Genomic DNA, 23,600 nt, shown 5'->3' with positions numbered 1-23,600 from the left:
ATGAAGTCTAAAGGTTGAGATGTTTTCCTTCTTCTTCTTGCTGCCTCTTTTACCACAGAAAACTACAAACATGGTGGAAGCTGCTGCAGCATCACCTCCTCTGTTCTGTCCACAGTGTCTGAGTTAATAAAGTTATTTCAACCACCTTAGGTCAGGTTCTGTTCTGTCCACAGTGTCTGAGTTAATAAAGTTATTTCAACCACCTGAGTTCAGGTGGAGGATGAACGTGAACTGTTAAAGAGAAGGTTCACTCTTTCTTTAAACTGCACTCTCAGTCACTTCTGATGTCATGTGACATAAAATGTAAAGGTAGATGTTTGTCTTAAAGCTCTTTCAGAATAAAAGTAGATGTTTGTCTTAAAGCTCCTTCAGAATAAAGGTAGATGTTTGTATTAAAGCTCTTTCAAAATAAGGGTAGATGTTTGTCTTAAAGCTCCTTCAGAATAAAAGTAGATGTTTGTCTTAAAGCTCCTTCAGAATAAAAGTAGATGTTTGTGTTAAAGCTCCTTCAGAATAAAGGTAGATGTTTGTATTAAAGCTCTTTCAGAATAAAGGTAGATGTTTGTGTTAAAGCTCCTTCAGAATAAAAGTAGATGTTTGTCTTAAAGCTCCTTCAGAATAAAAGTAGATGTTTGTATTAAAGCTCCTTCAGAATAAAGGTAGATGTTTGTGTTAAAGCTCCTTCAGAATAAAGGTAGATGTTTGTGTTAAAGCTCCTTCAGAATAAAGGTAGATGTTTGCATTAAAGCTCCTTCAGAGTAAAGGTAGATGTTTGTGTTAAAGCTCCTTCAGAATAAAGGTAGATGTTTGTGTTAAAGCTCCTTCAGAATAAAGGTAGATGTTTGCATTAAAGCTCCTTCAGAATAAAGGTAGATGTTTGTGTTAAAGCTCCTTCAGAGTAAAGGTAGATGTTTGTGTTAAAGCTCCTTCAGAATAAAGGTAGATGTTTGTGTTAAAGCTCCTTCAGAATAAAGGTAGATGTTTGTGTTAAAGCTCCTTCAGAATAAAGGTAGATGTTTGTATTAAAGCTCCTTCAGAATAAAGGTTGATGTTTGTGTTAAAGGTCCTTCAGAATAAAGGTAGATGTTTTTGTTAAAGGTAGATGTTTAAAGTATAAACGTCTCGTCAGCATCTGTCAACCCTGAGACCGACAGAGAGACGTGTTCCTGTCGTCACGGCGATCAGAGCTGGGATGCTGAGCCGTGCTGTCCGAGCTCTCAGGTTTAAGTTTTGATGAGCTCAGGAAGTGGAGCTGCCAGATGTCGTCGTTATAGCTACAGCCAGATTCTTTCAGACAAGTGTGTGTGTGGATTCATTCATAACGCAACACTACAACGCTTCCACCTTCGGCTAAAAGGACACGCACGTCGACGCCGGTTTGTCTGACGGAGAGACACACACACAGAGTCTCACGTTCATTCATACGGAGACAAAGAGGGGAGAAATCCCACAGACAGTGAAGTGAACTCAACCTGTCACAAGTCAACCAACGAGCTGCTCCAACGCTCCCTGAACTCATCACCACACCACACTGCAATCTTTCCAAGAATATTTGTCTCATTTCTTGTCAAAATGTCTCAATTTTAGTCAAAACTAATCTCTTTCTACTTAAAATAAGACTCATCGCCTAGAAATGAACTTGTTTTTAGATCATTTTCACTTGTTTCAAACTCATTTTCACTTGAAATAAGTAGAAAAATCTGCCAGTGAAAGCAAGTTTTTTGTGTTTGTAATAAGAAAGAAAAACTTGCTCCACTATCAGATTTTTCTACTTATTTCAAGTGAAAATCTGCTTGAAAGAAGTAAAAAGTGTCTAAAAACAAGCTGCTTTTTAATGTGATGAGTCTGATTTTAAGTAGAATGAGATTTGTTTTGACTAGAAATAAGACAAATATTCTTGGTGAGATGTTGAGTTTTGCAGTGCAGCTCTATTCTCTATAACGGCCGAGGTCGAGGACCAGCGATCAGCCTGGAGGCCGATGTTTGTGTTAAAGCTGCTTCAAAATAAAGGTAGATGTTCGTATTAAAGGAAGAGGAGGAGGAAGAGGAAGAAGAGGAGGAGGAAGAGGAGGAGGAAGAGGAGGAGGAAGAGGAGGAGGAAGTGTCAGGCTGCAGAGAGAGCCGAGCTGCAGTCGTCAGCAGAAAACGCAACAACGACTCTGAGACATTAAAGATTCATCAGCTGCTGCTGCTGCTGCTTCACTTTATTAAACTAATTTAGAAAATACTCTGACACGCCCCCAGGAGGAGGAGGAGGAGGAGGAGGAGGGTCGGCCATCTTTAAACAGAGAGAGAAAGAGGAGGAGGAGGAGGAGGAGGAGGAGGAGGAGGAGGAGGAGGGTCGGCCATCTTTAAACAGAGAGAGAAAGAGGAGGAAGAAGAGGAGGAAGAGGAAGAGGAGGAGGAAGAGGAGGAGGAGGAAGAGGAGGAGGAAGAGGATGAGGAGGGTCGGCCATCTTTAAACAGAGAGAGAAAGAGGAGGAAGAAGAGGAGGAGGAGGAAGAGGAGGGTCGGCCATCTTTAAACAGAGAGAGAGAGAGGAGGAAGAAGAGGAGGAGGAGGAAGAGGAGGGTCGGCCATCTTTAAACAGAGAGAGAGAGAGGAGGAGGAAGAGGAGGAGGAAGAGGAGGGTCGGCCATCTTTAAACAGAGAGAGGAAGAGGAGGAGGAGGAAGAGGAGGAGGAAGAGGAGGAGGAGGGTCGGCCATCTTTAAACAGAGAGAGAAAGAGGAGGAAGAGGAGATCACTGAGCTCTGAGCTGTAAAGTTTCTAAACCTCTGAGTCGACGGTGAAACAGTGAAATAATTATGGTTTTTATTTCTGAGAATAAAAAACAGAAAAAAGAATAAAAGAAAAGTTTGGTAAAAGACTCAGCTGACCTCTGACCTCCATGACATCACTGTGACATCACTGTGACATCACTGTGACACGTTACTTCCTTCAAACCTCTGAACCTCAAACAGAACAAAGGATGAAATGAAGCAGTAAAAGAGAGAGAGAGAGAGAGACTCACTCCTCCTCCTCCTCCTGTTTATTCACTTGTTCTTCTCCTCTGCAGTAAATCCACCAGACATGAAGGAGAAGAGAAACTCAGACATTAAAGACTCTGTTTCTTCTTCCTCAGAAACAGAAACACCTCAACACGAAGCACCTGTCTCCCCTCCTCCTCCTCCTCCTCCTCCTCCTCCTCCTCTCCATGCAGATGCTCTCATTACTGAGCCATAGCTGCTCCTCCTATCCACCACTTTATTTTCCCATGATCCATTGCGTCACACCACAACGGAAGTCGGTTTTCAACCCTGTAGTAGCATTCTAGCGAGCGGCTAACTGGTAGCGTTAGCGGCTAACTGGTAGCGAGCGGCTAACTGGTAGCGTTAGCGGCTAACTGGTAGCGAGCGGCTAACTGGTAGCGTTAGCGGCTAACTGGTAGCGAGCGGCTAACTGGTAGCGTTAGCGGCTAACTGGTAGCGTTAGCGGCTAACTGGTAGCGTTAGCCACCGGTGTAGGTACAAAATGTGGGGGCTCCGGGCTGCCAAAACCGTTTTGAGTAATCTGATGTTTTGTCAAGTCTATAAAACTAATTATTGAACAAACACCACCACTTCTGTGTGCACGCCTCTGCAGCTAGTCATGGCTATCGTAGCCGTTAGCTTCGCTGCTGCTGACAGCTAACAGCAGCAGCTAAGCTAACACCAGGACGTCAGCTGTTAAAACCCTCCCGTTGTGGGACACGACATGAAACTACTCCAGTTAGCTCAGTCATGTTGGAACTAGGATATCCACTGGAGAAAATATTTTTTCATGGAGCGTTTATTGAGTTGTTGAAGACACTGCTAACGGCTAACAGCTAACGGTTAGCCCAGCTAACGTTAATCTAAAATGTAATGAATGGAGTTGTCATGGCGACACCCAGCGTCGTTCTCCGGACAGTGGTGGATAGAACAAGAGGGAGGAGGTGCTGCTCCTCCTATAGAACAGGAGGGAGGAGGTGCTGCTCCTCCTATAGAACAGGAGGAGGTGCTGCTCCTCCTATAGAATAGGAGGAGGTGCTGCTCCTCCTATAGAACAGGAGGGAGGAGGTGCTGCTCCTCCTATAGAACAGGAGGAGGTGCTGCTCCTCCTATAGAACAGGAGGGAGGAGGTGCTATGGGCTCTACAGCTTCTCCACAGTAACCAGCTGATCAAACCACTTCCTGTCACGTTCTAATTGGAGCTGAGATTAAAAATGGCCGACACGTTCAGCATCAACATCATCACCAGCATCACCAGCTCGTCTACTCACTGAACTACAGGAGGAAACTTCACTTAGAGGAGGAGGAGGAGGAGAAAGACCAGTATGGTGGTTTTACTCTCCTCCTCCTCCTTTCTTTCTCTTCCTCCTCTCTTTCTCTTCCTCCACCCCTCCTCCTCTCTTTCTCCTCTTCCTCTCTTTCTCTTCCTCCTCCTCTCCTCCTCTCTTTCTCCCCCTCCATCCTTCCTTCCTTCTCCATCTCTCCTCCTCTCCTTCTCTTTCTCCATCCCTCTTCTCCTCCTCCTCCATCCCTCCTCCTCTCTTTCTCCTCCTCTTTCTCTTCCTCCATCCCTCCTCTCCTCCTCCTCTCTTCCTTCCTTCCTTCCTTCCTTCTCCATCCCTCCTCCTCTCCTTCTCTTTCTCCATCCCTCCTCTCCCCCTCCTCCTCCTCTCCTCCTCTCCTCTCCTCCTCCTCCTCTCCTCCTCCTCCTCTCCCTCTCATCTGTATTCTTCCTCTCAGCCACCGACTGTTCAAGTTTCATTATGAGATGAAATATATTCAGAGTGGGAGGAGGGAAGGAGGGAGGGATGAGGAGAAAGAGGAGAGGAGAGAGGGATGGAGAGATGGAGGAATGGCAGCCTGGTCAGAAATCACCTGAGGCTCAGAGTGTGTGTGTGTGTGTGTGTGTGTGTGTGTGTGTGTGTGTATTTACTCAGTATTGTCTCGTCGCCTCGGAGCGTTTTCAGTTTTCACTCTCCTCCGTGTGACGGTTTGTGTGTGTTTATATGTGTGTGTGTGTGTGTGTGTGTGTGTGTGTGTGTGTGTTTATGTGTGTTTGTAATGTGTTTGTGTGTGTGATTATATGTGTGTGTGTGTGTGTGTTTATGTGTGTTTGCAATGTGTTTGTGTGCATGTGTGTGTTTGCAGAGAGAGAATGTTTGTGTGTGTGTGTGTGTGTTTGCCTGTCAGCATGTTGCTCTGCCTCTCTCCCATATTCCCTCTGTTTATTCACCTAACACACACACACACACACACACACACACACACACACACACACACACACACACACACACACACACACACACACACTCATTCATCATCTCTGACAGTCAACTGAACTAAATGTGAAAATCAGCTTTTCTGAAAAAAAAAACTTGAAATGAAACCGTGTGTGTGTTGCTATAGTAACCAGGTAACCTGTATCTATGGACCGATCCATCCCATCATCATCATCATCATCATCATCATCATCTGTGACATCACAGCGAGGTCGCCATGAGGCGTTCACTGACCTTCAGGGTTTTACAGCACAGCAACACAACACAATGACAGCTCTGTGTGTGTGTGTGTGTGTGTGTGTGTCTGTGTGTGTGTGTGTGTGTGTGTGTGTGTGTCTGTGTGTGTGTGTGTGTGACCGTGACCGTCCTGACTGTGATTTTTGCATTTGCATGTTTGTCTGTTTGTTTGGTGACTGTTTGCTTTCTTTCTCTGCGTGTGTGTCTATTTGTGTGTCTGTGTGTGGTTGTGTGTGTGTGTGTGTGGTTGTGTGTGTGTGTGTGTGTGTGTGTGTGTGTGTGTCTGTGTGTGGTTGTGTGTGTGTGTGTGAGAGATGTAATCTGCTCCATAAACCAGTGTGTGAGTTCAGGGTGTGTCGTGTCGTGTCGTGTTAGCTCGGCGCTTTTAATCATCTAGAGAGGAGGTAGATTCATGTCAGATTAGTGGATCAACACACACACACACACACACACACACACACACACACACACACACACACACACACACACACACACACACACACACACACACACACACACACACACACACACACACACACACACACAACCACACACCTGCAGTGATGTCGCGGTCTCACACGTTTCGTTTCCGTCATTGTAACACAAAACCTACTGTAGTGCAGTGCAGGACTTTTATTCTGAAACTACTCTGCCCTTTCACAATAAAGTGCATAGTATATGATGATGACATCACAGGGTCTCCTCTTTCCTCTTCTTCCTTCGTTCATTCGTTTCTACGTCACACAGAGGTTACATCACACTGCAAAAACTCTACATTTTACCAATAATATTTGTCTTATTTCATTTCTAGTCAAAACAGAGCTCATTCTACTAAAAATCAGACTCATCACATAAAAAGCAGCTTGTTTTTAGACACTTTTTACTTCTTTCAAGCAGATTTTCACTTGAAATAAGTAGAAAAATCTGATAATGGAGCAAGTTTTTCTTTCTTATTACAAACACAAAAAACTTGCTTTCACTGGCATATTTTTCTACTTATTTCAAGTGAAAATTAGTTTGAAACAAGTGAAAATGATCTAGAAACAAGTTCATTTTTAGGTGATGAGTCTTATTTTAAGTGGAAAGAGATTAGTTTTGACTAGAAATGAGACATTTTGACAAGAAATAAGACAAATATTCTTGGTAAGATGTAGAGTTTTTGCAGTGTGTTATCTTATCTATTCTATTACAAATTCAGTTGGGCCACGTTTTAAAACCTTCACCCGGTCCAGACGTTTTCATTGGTCGATAAAGACGAGGTAACCCAGCGTTACTACGAACAAATCTACACAGACGGATAAAAAGAGAATAAGTCTACACAATCAGTCTACAACTACAGATACAAGAACAGGTTTTCAACATGGTATCTGGTGTAAAAGAAGCATCAAGCAGCAGTTTGGAGCAGATTATCACTCTGGTAAAGTATTTAAACTACTGACTCCTCCCACTTGTAACTCAGAAACGTAAAGCAGTCGACAAAGAATGTAATGAACAATACACACTGCAAAAACTCAAAATCTTTCCAAGAATATTTGTCTTATTTCTTGTCAAAATGTCTCATTTTTAGTCAAAACTAAACTCTTTCCACTTAAAATAAGACTCATCACCTAAAAATGAACTTGTTTTTAGATCATTTTCACTTGTTTCAAACTAATTTTCACTTGAAATAAGTAGAAAAATCTGCCAGTGAAAGCAAGTTTTTTGTGTTTGTAATAAGAAAGAAAAACTTGTTCCACTATCAGATTTTTCTACTTATTTCAAGTGAAAATCAACTTGAAAGAAGTAAAAAGTGTCTAAAAACAAGCTGCTTTTAATGTGATGAGTCTGATTTTAAGTAGAATGAGATTTGTTTTGACGAGAAATGAGACAAATATTCTTGGTAAGATTTTGAGTTTTTGCAGTGTAAAGAGGTCGACGTATTCTAATTGCTGTGTGTTGGCCGGCCAATCAGAGGCAGCGCTGGCTTGGCAGCTCATCACATCACATGGAACACAATAATGGTAAAATAAAATGTATATTAATTATATAGGTATTTTTGGTAACACTTTATAATAAAGGGTTAGTTCAGCATTAAATACTGAATTCATCTGTTTTACAACATCAATACTCACTAGTATGTAGTTTATAAACACAGTTAAAATGTTTTACTCATCACTGATCAGCACTAACTGTGTTCATAAACTACATACTAATGAGTATTCATGCATTATAAATGAAGAATTCAGTATTTATTAATGCTTAACTAATGCTCAATAGTGTGTTATTATAAAGTGTTACCTGTCTTTTTCTTAAAGGCCCATGCTGTGCACTTTTCTCTGGGTTTATTTCCCTAACAAGATGTATCAGTGGTTTTGAGTAGCTGTGAGCTGCTTCATATGGTTTCTACTGCCCCTTTCTGTTGCCTCTTTCTGGAGCTCTAGCAGCCACAGGTCATTTGGCCAATCAGAAGAGAGAATGAGAACCTCTCCTCTGATTGGCTCACTGTTTTTGAGTGGCATGTGGTCGGGCCAATCACAGGCAAGTAACTGAAACCTAAACTGCATTCATAAAAATTGAAAAAAAAAAAAACTGGTCACGGTGGGCGGAGTTACCTTGTGTGTGACATCACAGAAAGGAGGAAGTGCTATCTGCTCGTCTTAAAGAGACAGTTCCTACAAATGGGCGGTGTGTGTTTCTCCGTTTATGACCAGTTTGATGCATGGGGCAGTAGGCTATATCAGTGGCCCAGAGACCTCCCCAAGCACCAAAAAATAACAACAATCACAGTTTTCATGCCATGGGGACTTTAAATAAAATATATTTCATGTTATTGCCCAGAATTGTAGATAGTAGTTAAACTACAAAAACTAACCTAAATAGTAGTTGAAATACTCGACGCAGCAGAAAATATGATGATATATACAGTAGCCTATATATATATATAATGTATCAGAGTGCGTTTAGGACAGGATCGTTTTGCTTTGTTGTTAATATTAATGAATATAAAATAAAACCTTGTCTCTGTGTGTTCAGACAACCTGCAGCTCATCTGGACTTTGACTTTGTGTTTCTACTCGTTTTCTTTCTTCTCTCCGTCTCATCATCATTCCTTTGATGTCCTCTCTTCTCCTTTAATTAACTTTGTTTCCTCTGATTTTATTTGTTGTGGTTTTTTTTTCATCCTTTCCCTTTGTGTAATTTAATTTGGCTCATCTCTCTTTCTTCTCCTCCTCCTCCTCCTCCTCCTCCTCTTCCGTCTTTTCATTCACTCTCATCCCCTCTTCAGGTTTAAATCTCCGTCCGTCTCTTCCTCCGACATTAACTCAATCTGTTTCTCTCCGTAACTCTGAGACGTTGGGCCAGTACGCTGCTCTGTGTTGTAGTTGTGTGTCTGTAGTGTGTGTTTGTTGTGTAGCAGTGTGTGTTGTTGTGTAGCAGCGTGTTGCCTCCTGCTGTTCACAGTCAGACTCGTGTTCACAACAGATCAATGAGCTCCAGTCCCCTGCTGCTTCCTGCTGTCTGATCAGTCTGAACTGATACTTAGCTCCGCCACGCTAACGTTAGCATCCCTCTGAGACCGGCCTGTGACCTCATCAGCCGGTGACCTCATCAGCCTGTGACCTCATCAGCCTGTGACATCAGTTAGGTCTTCCTTGTGTTCAGAATTTAGAATCAAGAAATGCTGTTACCTGCTTGACAGTTTGGACTGTGTCCTCCTGACGTGCTGCTGACGTGTCATTGATCAGCTGGTCCTGGTCGGCTCGGCGGACCGGTCAGAGTCTCTGATCGGTTTGGCGGACCTGTCCGAGTCCGCCGAGCCGACCGCTGCCCCTCCGCCCTGGTTGTCTCTGGATCAGGGAATCCCAGGTGTACCAGAGGGTGTAGGCTTCCTCGTCCCGGTTGATGGTGTCTCTTCCTCATTAGTCCAGTCATTTTATGAGAAAAAGTTAAACAAATTGCAACAGAAGCAAACTCAACTGGTTTTGTATCCTCAACATGTCCTGAGTGAGGGAAAAAGCCCAGAAGAATCCCATTAGGGGAAAGTTTCTAAGGTGACCCAAATACTGTAGGGGAGAGTGGGGTAAGATGAGCCAGTGGGTAAGTTGACCCACCCCTTGTTTCTAGGAAACTATAGGAAAAAGTTAGCATGTGACCAAATATTTGGGAGGCAGGCATCATTTCATGGAGTCTGTGAAGATTAGAACCACGTGAGTAAAGTGGTTTAACATTTATGACCAAAAAAACATTTTTCACTCTCGAGAGTGAATTTTGTCGATCATAAGTTTTATGACAATTGTGTTTAGACCAAAAGAGATGATTGTAAATGTGTTTTATACATGGGTTGTGGTATCTATGAGCTACAACATGAGGTAGTAAACCTAGCATGAAACTGCACCATTTTAGCTGTGAGAGCAATAAACCCAAGCTAAGGTAGCTGTGGGGTAAGTTGATCCATCTGGCCAGGGGTAAGTTGAGCCACCTATCCTATACACTTAATGGATGTATTTTGTCTGTATGTGTCCAAATGATTAAATCAAGATTCTGTATGTTTGTGATTACAGTAAGTATGTTCCTGTAAACAGGAAAAGTTGTTTATATTGTGCCAAACTTTACTTTCAAAGAAAAATCTCTGGGATTCTTCCCAAGATGCCACGTAATTGCAAAACTCCCCAAATCTCAGTGAGTTGGTGGCTCAGCAGGAAGTCCCTGCAGTTTGTGTGGGGTAAGTTGAGTCACAAGACCACTTTTTTTGAACATGCTATATTTTAAAAACAGTTATATTTACACTCATTCTGTTAATTTGTAGGGATGCAAAACATCCTGAAATATATGCAGATGTGTTAGTTAGCAACACAACTATAATTGTCTTGATGTAGTGATCCTGAATACAAAAAGTGGCTCAACTTACCCCACTCTCCCCTATATCCCATTCATACGGCTATTCATTATTTTTCTCACGTGAATAGTGTAAAATTTTTAACCTTTAGATATCTCCATGAGTTGATTACAAATAAAAAATGTATTACGAGTTTTTTGAAATTCTTTGTTAACATGAGTACATTTGCATACATTTGCATAAATTCCACCGTTTTGACAGCACATGTATGTAAATATAAAGGTGCTGTGGTGGTACCAGCATGAAAACTGGAATGAGTTGACTCCATCGGTCAACCAACAAGAAACCACTTTACATTTCAAGATGACTGCAATTTTTCAAGAATCCGTCGCTGCAGGAAGCACTCGCTTTACATGGTAGCCTAAGCTAACCCTAGCTCATTAAAGCTACAGTTGTTTTACATGGTAGCCTAGCGCCCTAGCTCATTAAAGCTACAGTTAGTAAGCTGATGAAAGTGAAAGTAAACACAGATCACTTTATGAACCTCTGGGGTCAACTCATACCAATTTTCATGCTGGTACCACCACAGCACCTTTATAGTGCTGTCAAAACGGTGGGATTTATGCAAATTTGCTCATGTTAACAAAGAATTTCAAAAAACTTGTAATACATTTTTTGTTTGTCTTAATGTAAGTAATCAACTCAGTAATTTTCATGGAGATATCTAAAGGTTAAAAATTTTACCCTATTCACGTGAGAAAAATAATTAATGGGCGTATAAATGGGCTATATTTGGGTCTTTTTCTAAACTTTCCCCTAATGGGATTCTTCTGGGCTTTTTCTCCCTCACTCAGGACATGTTGAGGATACAAAACCAGTTGAGTTTGATTCTGTTGCAATTTGTTCAACCTTTTCTCATAAAATGACTGGACTAAGGTGGACCAGAGCGTGTACGTAGCCTCCTGGTCCCGGTTGGTGGTGTCTCTTCCTGATCTCTACGCCCTCTTTTATCCAGCAGCGTTGTAACATGATTGTTTGTGTTGTGATGCTGTTGCCGTTGTCCCGGTCCGTGATGTGGTTGTTTCTTCTGCACTGATCTGTGATGCTGATGGAGGACGGGCAGCGCTCGGCTCGGCTCGGCTCGGCTCGGCAGACTCTGATTGGTCCGCCAGACTCTGACTCTGATTGGTCCGCCAGACTCTGATTCTGATTGGTCCGCCAGACTCTGACTCTGATTGGTCCGCCAGACTCTGACTGACTCTCTCACTGCTTTGTTTCAGTCCTGTCTCACTGCTTTGTTTCAGTCCTGTCTCACTGCTCAGTCTTGTCTCACTGCTCTGTCTCAGTCCTGTCTCACTGCTCAGTCCTGTCTCACTGCTCAGTCTTGTCTCACTGCTCTGTCTCAGTCCTGTCTCACTGCTCAGTCTCAGTCCTGTCTCACTGCTCAGTCCTGTCTCACTGCTCTCTCTCAGTCCTGTCTCACTGCTCAGTCTTGTCTCACTGCTCTGTCTCAGTCCTGTCTAACTGCTCAGTCTCAGTCCTGTCTCACTGCTCAGTCCTGTCTCACTGCTCTGTCTCAGTCCTGTCTCACTGCTCTGTCTCAGTCCTGTCTCACTGCTCAGTCCTGTCTCACTGCTCTGTCTCAGTCCTGTCTCACTGCTCTGTCTCAGTCCTGTCTCACTGCTCTGTCTCAGTCCTGTCTCACTGCTCAGTCCTGTCTCACTGCTCTGTCTCAGTCCTGTCTAACTGCTCAGTCTCAGTCCTGTCTCACTGCTCAGTCCTGTCTCACTGCTCTGTCTCAGTCCTGTCTCACTGCTCTGTCTCAGTCCTGTCTCACTGCTCTGTCTCTATCCTGTCTCACTGCTCAGTCCTGTCTCACTGCTCTGTCTCAGTCCTGTCTCACTGCTCTGTCTCTATCCTGTCTCACTGCTCAGTCATGTCTCACTGCTCTGTTTCCATCCTGTCTCACTGCTCTGTCTCAGTCCTGTCTCACTGCTCTGTCTCGGTCCTGTCTCATTGGTCTTTCTGATGGTGTCTCAGTCTTTCTCTCTGTCAATTTGAACAAGCTTTATTGGCATGACTGTGATTTACAATATTGCCAAAGCGTTAGCACAACAGAATCACACTCTGAACAACACTCTGTCTGTCTCTCCGTCTGTCTGTCTGTCTGTCTCTTTGTCTGTCTCTCTGTCTCAGTGTCCAACAACATGGTCCAGCTTCACCTCGTAGGATTTAGAATAGACTTCAAAATCCTTCTGCTGACTTATAAGGCTCTTAATGATAAAGCTCCATCCTATCTGAAAGAACTAATCTTTCCTTACTGTCCTACCAGAGCACTCCGCTCCCAGAACGCAGGTCTGTTAGTGACTCCCAGTATCTCTAAAAACAGACTGGGAGGTAGAGCCTTCAGTTACCGGGCTCCTTTACTGTGGAACCAGCTCTCTCCATGGGTCAAAGAGGCAGACACTCTAACTACATTTAAGTCTAGGCTTAAGACCTTCCTTTATGACAGGGCTTTTAGTTAGGGCTGGTTCAGGTAGCTCTGAACCATTTTATAGCTACGCTGCTATCGACGCTGGGTGTCACCATGACACTCCATTCATTACATTTTAGATTAACGTTAGCTGGGCTAACCATTAGCTGTTAGCCGTTAGCCGTTAGCAGTGTCTTAAATAACTCAATAAACGCTCCATGAAAAACATATTTTCTCCAGCGGATATCTTAGTTTCAACATGACTGAGCTAACTGGAGTAGTTTCATGTCGTGTCCGACAACGGGAGGGTTTTAACAGCTGACGTCCTGCTGTTAGCTTAGCTACTGCTGTTAGCTGTCAGCAGCAGCGAAGCTAATGGCTACGATAGCCATGACTAGTTGCAGAGGCGTGCACACAGAAGTGGTGGTGTTTGTTCGGTAATTTGTTTTGTAGACTTGACAAACATCAGATTAATCAGGGCGGTTTTGGCAGCCCGGAGCCCCCACATTTGGTGCCTACACCGGTGGTTAACGCTACCAGTGGCTAGTGCTACCAATGGCTAGTGCTACCAGAGCTAGAATGCTACTACGGGGTGAAACGGAAGTTGAAAACCGACTTCCGTTGTGGTGTGACGCAATGGATCATGGGAAAATAAAGTGGTGGATAGGCTTAGACTGCTGGGGGACACATCTGGTTACATGGAGCCCTCTTCTCCCACCGGCCTACCCTCCCTTCCCATGAACCAGTCTGCCATCCAGTCCTCCCATTAAGCTGGTCTGCTCTCTCTTCCTATGAACCAGTCTGCCATCCAGTCCTCCCATTAAGCTGGTCTGTCCTCCCTTCCTATGAACCAGTCTGCCATCCAGTCCTCCCATTAAGCTGGTCTGACCTCTCTTCATATGAACCAGTCTGCCATCCAGTCCTCCCATTAAGCTGGTCTGCCCTCCCTTCCTATGAACCAGTCTGCCATCCAGTCCTCCCATTAAGCTGGTCTGACCTCTCTTCATATGAACCAGTCTGCCATCCAGTCCTCCCATTAAGCTGGTCTGCTCTCTCTTCCTATGAACCAGTCTGCCATCCAGTCCTCCCATTAAGCTGGTCTGCTCTCTCTTCCTATGAACCAGTCTGCCATCCAGTCCTCCCATTAAGCTGGTCTGTCCTCTCTTCCTATGAACCAGTCTGCCATCCAGTCCTCCCATTAAGCTGGTCTGCTCTCCCTTCCCATGAACCAGTCTGTCATCCAGTCCTCCCATTAAGCTGGTCTGCCCTCCCTTCCTATGAACCAGTCTGCCATCCAGTCCTCCCATTAAGCTGGTCTGCTCTCCCTTCCCATGAACCAGTCTGCCATCCAGTCCTCCCATTAAGCTGGTCTGCTCTCTCTTCCTATGAACCAGTCTGCCATCCAGTCCTCCCATTAAGCTGGTCTGCCCTCCCTTCCTATGAACCAGTCTGCCATCCAGTCCTCCCATTAAGCTGGTCTGCCCTCTCTTCCTATGAACCAGTCTGCCATCCAGTCCTCCCATTAAGCTGGTCTGCTCTCCCTGCCTCCCTTGCCTACTAGAAGCTTCCTCCTTCAGCTGTTGTTAACATTTCCATGTTTCTCACATTCTCTGTTATAAACTGTTTTCTTGTCTGTAACAACATCTCTGTCCCGTCTGTCCGTCCTGGGTGAGGGATCCCTCCTCTGTTGCTCACCCTGAGCTTTCTCCTGGTTTTCCCTGTTAAAAGGGTTTTCTATGGAGTTTTTCCTCAGTGGATGTGAGGGTCTAAGGACAGAGGATGTTGTTATGATGGGATGTAAAGCCTTTTGAGACAAACTGTTTGGAAAAACGGGCTATACTAATAAAATTGCCTTGTCTTGCCTCGTCCATCTCTCACTGTAACTGTCCTGAAACTCCTGCGGCACTAATTACAAGACGGACTGTATCAGTGTGTGTGTGTGTGTTTCTTGGCCTCCACTTGCTTCATGTAAATTAGGGCCACATACACATTAGTGACGACTGACAGAGCCTGCTGTGCTACCAGCGTCAGCATGCTAAGCTAATGAGCTAAAAGGGCTCAGAGACCAGTGTTTCCAGGGAAACACTGTAGCCTACTCCACTGTACTCTATTGTATATTACTATATTACTATTGTACTGTACTCTGTCTATCATACTGTACTGAGTGCTCTACTACATATTACTATCTATTATATTCTACTGCACTGTACTGTTTTATATTGTCTGTTATCTTTCATATCCCAATGTCCATACTGTGAATTATATTAACTGCATTCTAATATACTGTAGCCTTTCATATATATATACATTTTCCCGTATTCTATTTCACACAACAGTATTACACCATGTATTGTCTGTCTATGGATACTCTCATTCATCCAGGTCATCGTTATCTGTGGGCAACAAACTGAATTGTAGGCAGCTGGAGTTGTATTAGTGTAGGAAGACGTTTGTCCTCAGACCGGTGAGGACGAGTCAGACCGATGTGTTGGGAACTGATGAATCCCCGTGGATCAGAGATGAAACGTCTTTCTAGACAAATACAAGTCCAGTTGCCTTCGATTCAAGACCATTTATTATACTATTTTATTGCATGACAATCCATACACTGCAAATACTCAAAATCTTACCAAGAATATTTGTCTTATTTCATTTCTAGTCAAAACAAATCTCATTATACAAAAAATAAGACTCATCACATTAAAAGCAGCTTGTTTTTAGACACTTTTTACTTCTTTCAAGCAGATTTTCACTTGAAATAAGTAGAAAAATCTGATAGTGGAGCAAGTTTTTCTTTCTTATTACAAGCAGAAAAAAAACTTGCTTTCACTGGCAGATTTTTCTACTTATTTCAAGTGAAAATTAGTTTGAAACAAGTGAAAATGATCTAAAAACAAGTTAATATTCAGGTGATGAGTCTTATTTTAAGTGTAAAGAGATTAGTTTTGACTAGAATTGAGACATTTTGACAAGAAATAAGACAAATTTTCTTGGAAAGATTTTGAGTTTTTACAGTGTAGTACTAATATAGTGTGACAATATTACACTTACACTATATGCAATACTTTCTAATACACTTAATTTACATGAAGTACTGAATAGACAGAATACACAGACTATGCACTACAACTCTGTTCTACTGTACTGGTTTGTATCTTATTTCTTATATTTAAATCCAGAAAACAACACAGTATATATTCCCGTTGTGTGCTGTCACTGTTGTTCAACAGATTGTGTGTTGAGCTGTGTGTGTGTGTGTAGACGTCCAGTAGAAACCTTTTGTATCTGTATCTAATGAAGCGTCAACAGCTCAGTGTTTAACAGCACAACACATTCACACACTGTGGCTGTGATGCAGCTCTGACATCGGAGCGTCGGAGCTGCAGCTTCACATTGTAACATCTGTAACATCCATAACATCTGTAACATCTGTAACATGTGTAACATCTGTAACATCTGCCTCCAGCCGACAGACGGACAGACCAATAAAAACCCTCCGAGCCGCTCAGAGGAGGAAGTCAGCCGTGGTCAACCACTGAGCAGCGCGTCTTTCACCACTAACGAACCAATCGTGGTGGCGTCGAGAGGAGAAAAACAGACGTTGTCAACACAGAGAAGTGAGAGCAGCAGCTTAAACTGTAAAATACCGTTGAGACACTGACACACACTGCAAAGACTCTACATCTTTCCAAGAATATTTGTCTTATTTCTTGTCAAAATGTCTCATTTCTAGTCAAAACTAAACTCTTTCCACTTAAAAATAAGACTCATCACCTAAAAATTAACTTGTTTTTAGATCATTTTCACTTGTTTCAAACTAATTTTCACTTGAAATAAGTAGAAAAATCTGCCAGTGAAAGCAAGTTTTTTGTGTTTGTAATAAGAAAGAAAAACTTGCTCCACTATCAGATTTTTCTACTTATTTCAAGTGAAAATCTGCTTGAAAGAAGTAAAAAGTGTCTAAAAACAAGCTGCTTTTTAATGTGATGAGTCTTATTTTAAGTAGAATTAGATTTGTTTTGAGTAGAAATAAGACAAATATTCTTGGTAAGATTTTGAGTTTTTGCAGTGCATCGTCCTGGTTTGTGTTTGTTTCAGCAGCAGAACTCCTTCAGACACTGAAACACCTGCAACAACACACAGCACAGTCTCTCTGCTGCTGCTTATTGTCAAACCAAACAGGCATTAGTCTGTCTGTCCAGCGTGTGTGTGTGTGTGTCCAGTTTCTGTCAGCAGGTGGAAAAATGCCTCGTTATTGCATGAGTGATCGACAAACACAAAACCATGGTCAGGGAAGACAGGAAGAAGAAGAGGAAGAAGAGTAAGAAGAATAAGAAAATAAAAAAAAGGGAGAAATAAAAAGAAAGTACCTTTCTTGTGAGTAGCTTCATTTTTGGAGGCTTTGGGGTCTAATAAAAAAAAGATCAGAATTAAACACAGAATATTCTAACAACAGGTTATTATTAACTCTACGTTGTTTGTCCTCGTTAAGGAAAACAACCGTGTTTCTATCAAGGAGCGAACAAGACAGCAAGGCTCAAGTATCTATAAAGGTGTCGCACTGCTGCCAACGCTCAGCGGGGGGAGAGTGTATGGCAGTGGGGGAGACGGGGAGGAGGGGGGGGGAGGAGAGGTGAGGGCAACATACTGTGAAGGCAAATAGCAGGAGGAGAGGAGGGATGCATGAGTCTGTAGAGGAAACAATCTAGTGCCATACTGCAGGAGGAGGAGGAGGAGGAGGAGGAGGAGGCGATGCACTGGGATGAAGAGGAGGAGGAGGAGGAGAGGGGGGAGGAGGTGCAATGCAGTTCTGTCAAGAAGGAGCTGAAGTTAAAAATCTAGCAAAATGCACTACAGGAAGATGCAAGAGGCCAGAGAGAGAGAGGAGGAAGAGGAGGAGGAGGAGGTGCGGGGGGAGAATGCAAAGACTACATGTCAAACTGGCTTCCTTTACTCTGTTTGGTTGGTTGTTTGGTTTTGTCTGGAGGAAATTACACTTTAGTTTTTCATTTCTGGTCTTTTGGGCAACAACAGGTTGGTGCTGGTGAGCTGCTGATTCCAGATTCCGTTTTCTATTCCAGAGGTGTGTCCCAAATCGCGCACTTCTGCACTTACACGTAATATTTTGAGTGCATAAGTGCGTTCACACCGAGCAGTGTGCGAAAATGTAGTGTAACTCAATTGGCGCACTCAAACGGCCAGAACACTGAGTGTGGATCGATGGACACTTTCCACCCTCAACGGCGGCCAAACACTCATAACAGCACAACAGCAACCCTAACACAATAAAACACAACTTAATAGCTCGTTTTGATCGGCAAAAAGCGCTGTCCAGTGTCGGCGATACGGCTCCAACGGCCGGTTGCTATGGTTGCGATCAGAATTTTAAAAAATATTAGAAGAAGCTGTCGAGTCATTTTCGGTCAGTGCACAGCGGCAGAGTTTGATTTGAGACGGTACTTTCCTGTCGAAATTTGTGCACTGAGAGAAGTATGCGATTTGAGACACACCACAGATCTGAGATGAATCTCTGCCTCGGTCACAACGACATTCATCTAAATGAGCCTGTTGCTCTGACAACGGGTCCAAACACCCCCCAATGAAGACTTAGGGAATCAACTCTGACCCCTTTTCCACCGAACTGGTCCCAGTTCAGACCACAGGATACTTTCTGTCTTTCCCGATGGTCACCATGACAGATTAAAGGCAGCGTTTCCAACTCCTTAGTAAGGAACGTCGCTATTGGCTGTCCTAGAAGTCGCTAGAAGTCGCTAAATGACATCATCGCTAACAATGGGAACCTTTCACATTTCAATCGGTATGGTACAGATACTCGGTTTTATTATTCTGAATTTTGAATATTTATTTCTCAACATCGCAACTCCTCAGCCTTTAAGAGTATTTTATGTTTTAGGGATGGGAAATGATTTTCAAATAATCGAGTAGTCATCCAATGAAAATAAATTGAATAGTTCATGAGACTATCATCAGACCCAGAAACATCTACAAGGTGCCGACTTGAACTGGAGAATAGAGGAGACTTCGTCCTCGTTTAGATGAGCTCTCATCACCTGACGAGGACTTTATTGAATGGTACCAATATTTTACCAGTAGCCTACCGATTCTCATAACAGTCCAGTTTCATTTATAAATGACGGACAGCTGTACTATCCACTCAAGCTAATGCATGCGATTCGAAGGTGCATTCAGGTACCAAAATGAGGTATCATTTGACTTCACGTGAATCGATACTCGGTACTTTGGTGAGAATTTGGTCGGTACCAATAAAAGTACCGAATTCGGTCGGTCATCCCAAATTTTCATAATTGACCCTTTGTCAAGTCCCGCCCTCCATGGTTACTGTTGCTAGGTTGGACAAACAATGGTCACAGAAGGGTTAACTCCCATTGGAAACCATTGAAAATTAGGCAGATTTGAATTGCTTGTAATGAAAAATGGTGTCTGTGATAGAAGACAGACGTGGCTGAAGAGCGGTTGAACGGCATTTCACGACTTTTCCGAAAAGTGGGGAAAAATCATTGTTTTGGTCACTCACTAGCTAGTAGCTAACGACGCTAGCTAACATTAGTTACTAGCTAACTCTTAATCTCCGCCGATCTCCCGTTTCTCCTCATAAAACTTCACAAAGTTCAAAAGACATTAGCAACGGTAACGTTACGTTTGCTAGATAACTTTGAAGGTTATTGATGTCTTGGGTTTGGGGAATGGGATAAAAATGACTCTGGGAACACGTTCCAGATATCGTGAGTCGCTATTAGAGGAACTCCAGGAACATTTTAACCATATTGAAAAATTAAAAAGTAGTTTTTGCTGAAAAATTTGCTGTCTACCTATCTAGTTTCATAGAGTTTCATCCCAGAGTTGTCCAACTTTAGAACGCTGCGCAACACGTGACATGGGGAGAAGCGCTCTGATTGGTGGACCAGCAGACCAATCAGAAGGCCAACAAAGGGTCAATTGACAGGCATTTATTGAATTTTGAACAACGCATAAAAATAGGAGAATCCTCTCAAATTGTGTTATTGTCACCGTTTAAAAGAGTAAGAATACAAGAAAAGAGTCAGCATTCATTCACAGGTTTAATCAGCACCGATTAAACTAATATAAAACTATATAAATGTGATAGCAGTGATACGTGCTTTCAGGTCCGAGTCTCAATTATATATTTTTATTATTTTCAAAAATCACTCCAAAATCCCCACAACAAACAAGTACACAAGCTAAACAATAAAAACAGCAACATCAAAACAAACAAAAACAGCAACAAAAACACACAGCCGAAACAGGAAACAAACAAACAAACAAACACAAGAAAAACAAAAAACAAAACAAAACAAAACAAAACAAAACAACAACGACAAACACTACCCAGACATTTACAGAACTGTGTTAATATGTTTCGCAATGGGGCCCCAGACACAGTCAGTCTCCACGGGTGGTGTAACAGTACCCGGATTGCAGCGAAGCATTTCTAGGTGTATCCCTGAGACCATTTCCCTCATCCACCTGGAAAAGCTAGGAGGGTCAGTGGCCTTCCAGTCGTTAAGTATCAACCTTTTTGCCACCAACGTGCCAAATCTGATGGTCACCTGCATAGGGCGAGGGAGTGAAAAGAAAGCTTCGGAGCAACCAAACAATATAAAAACTACATCAGGTCCGAGTCTCAAAACCAGAAACTTCTGTAACGACACCAGGAAAAGTCGATAGATTTGTCGCTAGTCGCTTTTGCCAAAAAAAGCCACCCAGAGGGTTTGGAAAGTGGCCAAGTTGGCAACACTGATGAAACCATCACAGAGGTAGAAATCCTTGGCGTGTCTTGGTCGGGAGACTGGAAACACTACAAGTACGCCCCGACCAATCATCGTCTACGACCAATCACGAGGTCAAAGGTCATCGTGGAGGCGTCACAACAAACTGTCAATCATGGCGACTGAAGCTCTGTGTGGCGCTAGCGCTCTTTAGCTCAAACAGGAAACAGAAAAGGAAGAAGGAAAGATGGTGGTTGGTTCCTAGACAATGAGTCGGAGCTCTGTCGTCCTATTGGTCGACATGTAAACAACGAGTCGGAGCTCTGTCGTCCTTTTGGTCGACATGTAAACAACGAGAAATTCAAAACCTTCTAACATGCTAGACTTCCTGTCGGGGCGTCATAGAGCGCCGTGCAGCGTCCTAGATGCAAATTCGCCATTATGTCACACTACACGTCCGTTTGTCGTTCCCAACGTTCAGAATCAGACCCAATGCTGGAAACTGCAAGACAACTAGCTTGTTGCACAGGTGCAAAAAATTCAACAAAGGAGGTGGAAGTTGTTGAACTGATACTTGATGGTAGTTGCCTTCGGTATAGTAAAGTAGGTAACCAGACGACAGCAGCTGTTGATTATGTGAGGGAGAATCAACGAGTAGTTGTGTTAAACAGATTTAAAGCAGAAGTAAGGTGAATGTGTGTGTTAATATAAGTCTTAAATAGTTCTATCTTCCAACAGCAATCACTTCTATAGAGTGTTTGGTCTGAAACACGGGTCTGTCAGTCACTCTGCTCTGCTCTGAGCCCAGGAGAAAACTTTCCTTGTATCCTACAACCTTTATCCAATGAGGAGAGAGAACGGCATAAAGGGGCGGTCCTCTCTGTGTGTGCAGCCAAGGGATGCGCCTGAATGTGGTGACGTAGGGACGGGGGCCAATAGATCCATGACGAGGGCGGGGGCTGCTAACTCCATCTGCTGACAGGAAGTTAGCCAAAACCACCGGATCGCTGACTTCTGCTTTAAGACACAACGTGGAGGTGAAGAACCACCTGACACAAAGAGAAACTTTGGTTTATAATTGTCACAACTGTCGCATATTCTCGTCAACGCCAAATATTTCACAATTTTGTGTCTTTATTCGTCATGTCCCCAGTGTGAAAGGGCCTTAAGATTCAGAATGTGTCCTGATCATTACCTCTCCCCTCTAATGTTGTGATTAGGACGAAGACGGGTCGACAGTAACCGTAGGCTTCACAGCCGGGACGGTGAGCTGCTCCGTTGCCGTGACGCGGTCAGCGGTAGACTGCAATGGATCAACAACCTCTCAAATCGCTTCACGGGTTTTGAGTCACGGGTCGGACCATTTTTGGATCGAGGGGTGGGGGTAGTAGTACACATGTTGGTAGAACTAACTATTTTGTTGTCGTTGTTGTGCGTGATGTGCAGCTGCCTTTTGGAAAATGTTTACTCGGCTGCGGCCTCAGTGTTCCCTCGCTATAGGTACAACTGTTTCTCTATTGTTCATCAACCGATCTGCGGACAGTGTGCCGATCAGTGGATAGTGATCCGAGTGGATCAACAACGATCCGTTGCATAACTAGTCAGTGGAGACGAATGTCAAACCAGTGGAAGGCCGTATTCCTAAAGATTCTTAGTGCCTAAACAGAGGACAAAATGGCGGACGGCCAAATTTACCTCTCAAAACATTTTTATGCTCATTGACCAATTTAGCCAGAAGCAAACACTGTTCCTCTGGCCAGTTGGGTTTCCTTGTTCTTTTCTTCTCCATTGCTGTTGACTAGTTTGTGGTAGATCTGAAAGCCAACCAACACTTCTTCTTATAGGCCGCCAAGGCCGGTCAGCAATCATAGACTTTGGGGAAAGCTGAGCCGAAATTGAGTTGAAATGTTGAAAGTTGAAAGTGCAAAAATTACCAGCATGGTAATTAATATAAGCAAATAAATATAACTATCACTGTGAATACTGTACAAGTGGGCCTAAGTTTTCACACATTTTGTAGGATAATTTTAAAATATTGCTTACTATTCATTTAACAGATATTTTCTGAAATATTATTTACAACAAATATTTACAATTACACAGTCTTCATAAGATTAGATTCTATTATTAAGTTTATTGATTAGAGGGTCCATCCTTTGCCCATTATCATCAAAAGTTAATTTTTTATCTAGCTTTTAGGGTCAACCAAGCTTCTGAAATGATGACTCATACGTAGCAACGGGGGTCAACCACACCTCCTCACTAAGATAGGAGTTTCTGTCCATTCCTTGCTCAGAGTTCTCTAAGAATGTTCTGAAATCACTCCTAAGCTAAGACTCCTTGCTAGGAATCTTTAGGTTAAGTTAGGAGCTCTCTGAGAGGATTCTCAGAATCTTTAGGAATACGGGTTGTTTGGAGGCAGGAGAGTTGGACCAGTTAAAGACTGGAACCAAACAGCAGCAGGTTGTTTTTGTTGGAAAAGGAACTTTGACTGGTTTCTAGCGGAGGTGGGTGTCGACCTGTTAATGTCAGGGCAGTGGAGAAGGAGTGGTTGTCCCAGAGACGAGTCTGATGATGAGTTACTGAGGATCAGTCTGAGGATCAGACACTTATCAGCTCCATCTGGAGAGTTCAAGCAGCTGAGGGAGAAGTAGAGCTCACTGTCCCGAGATCAGCAGCAGATAAAACCTGCAGCACTTCCCCGTGCTGCTTTAACAGAGAGGTGAAACACGTGCGAGTGCAACATTCTCATGTAAAAGGTCAGACATTTAATGAGTTTCGAGCAAATAATGATCCCGTCTGAGCCTGTGATGGAAACGTCTAATGTGGTGAAATGTCAGCATGTGGATGTGACGGCCTTCCTCCTCCTGCAGCTCTTTGTTTCCCTGCTTCACGCCGCTCACTGTTGTTGATTGATGTCCTATTCCCGCCTCGGAACGTCACCGAGCCGACTGAAGCCGGCCCCGGCCCGCTGCTTTGCTGTACTTGACAACTGCCATTGTGAGGGATGACGACT

General features: G+C 43.3%; 1 protein-coding gene across 4 annotated transcripts in view; it reads right to left on the bottom strand.

Moving 5' to 3' along the window:
• The window catches only part of glra1 (glycine receptor, alpha 1), a gene marked incomplete at both ends in the record, with an annotated part of 156,060 nt that overhangs the window by 68,588 nt on the left and 63,872 nt on the right, over window positions 1-23,600 (bottom strand). For 3 of the 4 annotated variants that reach the window (XM_083980419.1, XM_083980421.1, XM_083980420.1), the window contains one exon: window positions 17,186-17,224. The exons of the other annotated variant lie outside the window; for it this stretch is intronic. In XM_083980419.1, coding sequence (XP_083836545.1) covers window positions 17,186-17,224 — 39 coding nt within the window. The remainder of the gene's footprint in view (window positions 1-17,185; window positions 17,225-23,600) is intronic. 4 annotated transcript variants of the gene reach the window in all.

The sequence above is a fragment of the Trachurus trachurus genome (assembly GCF_905171665.1).
Source record: "Trachurus trachurus genome assembly, chromosome: 10".
In the NCBI taxonomy this organism is placed as follows: domain Eukaryota; kingdom Metazoa; phylum Chordata; class Actinopteri; order Carangiformes; family Carangidae; genus Trachurus; species Trachurus trachurus.
This window is presented reverse-complemented; position numbering and strand designations above follow the sequence as displayed.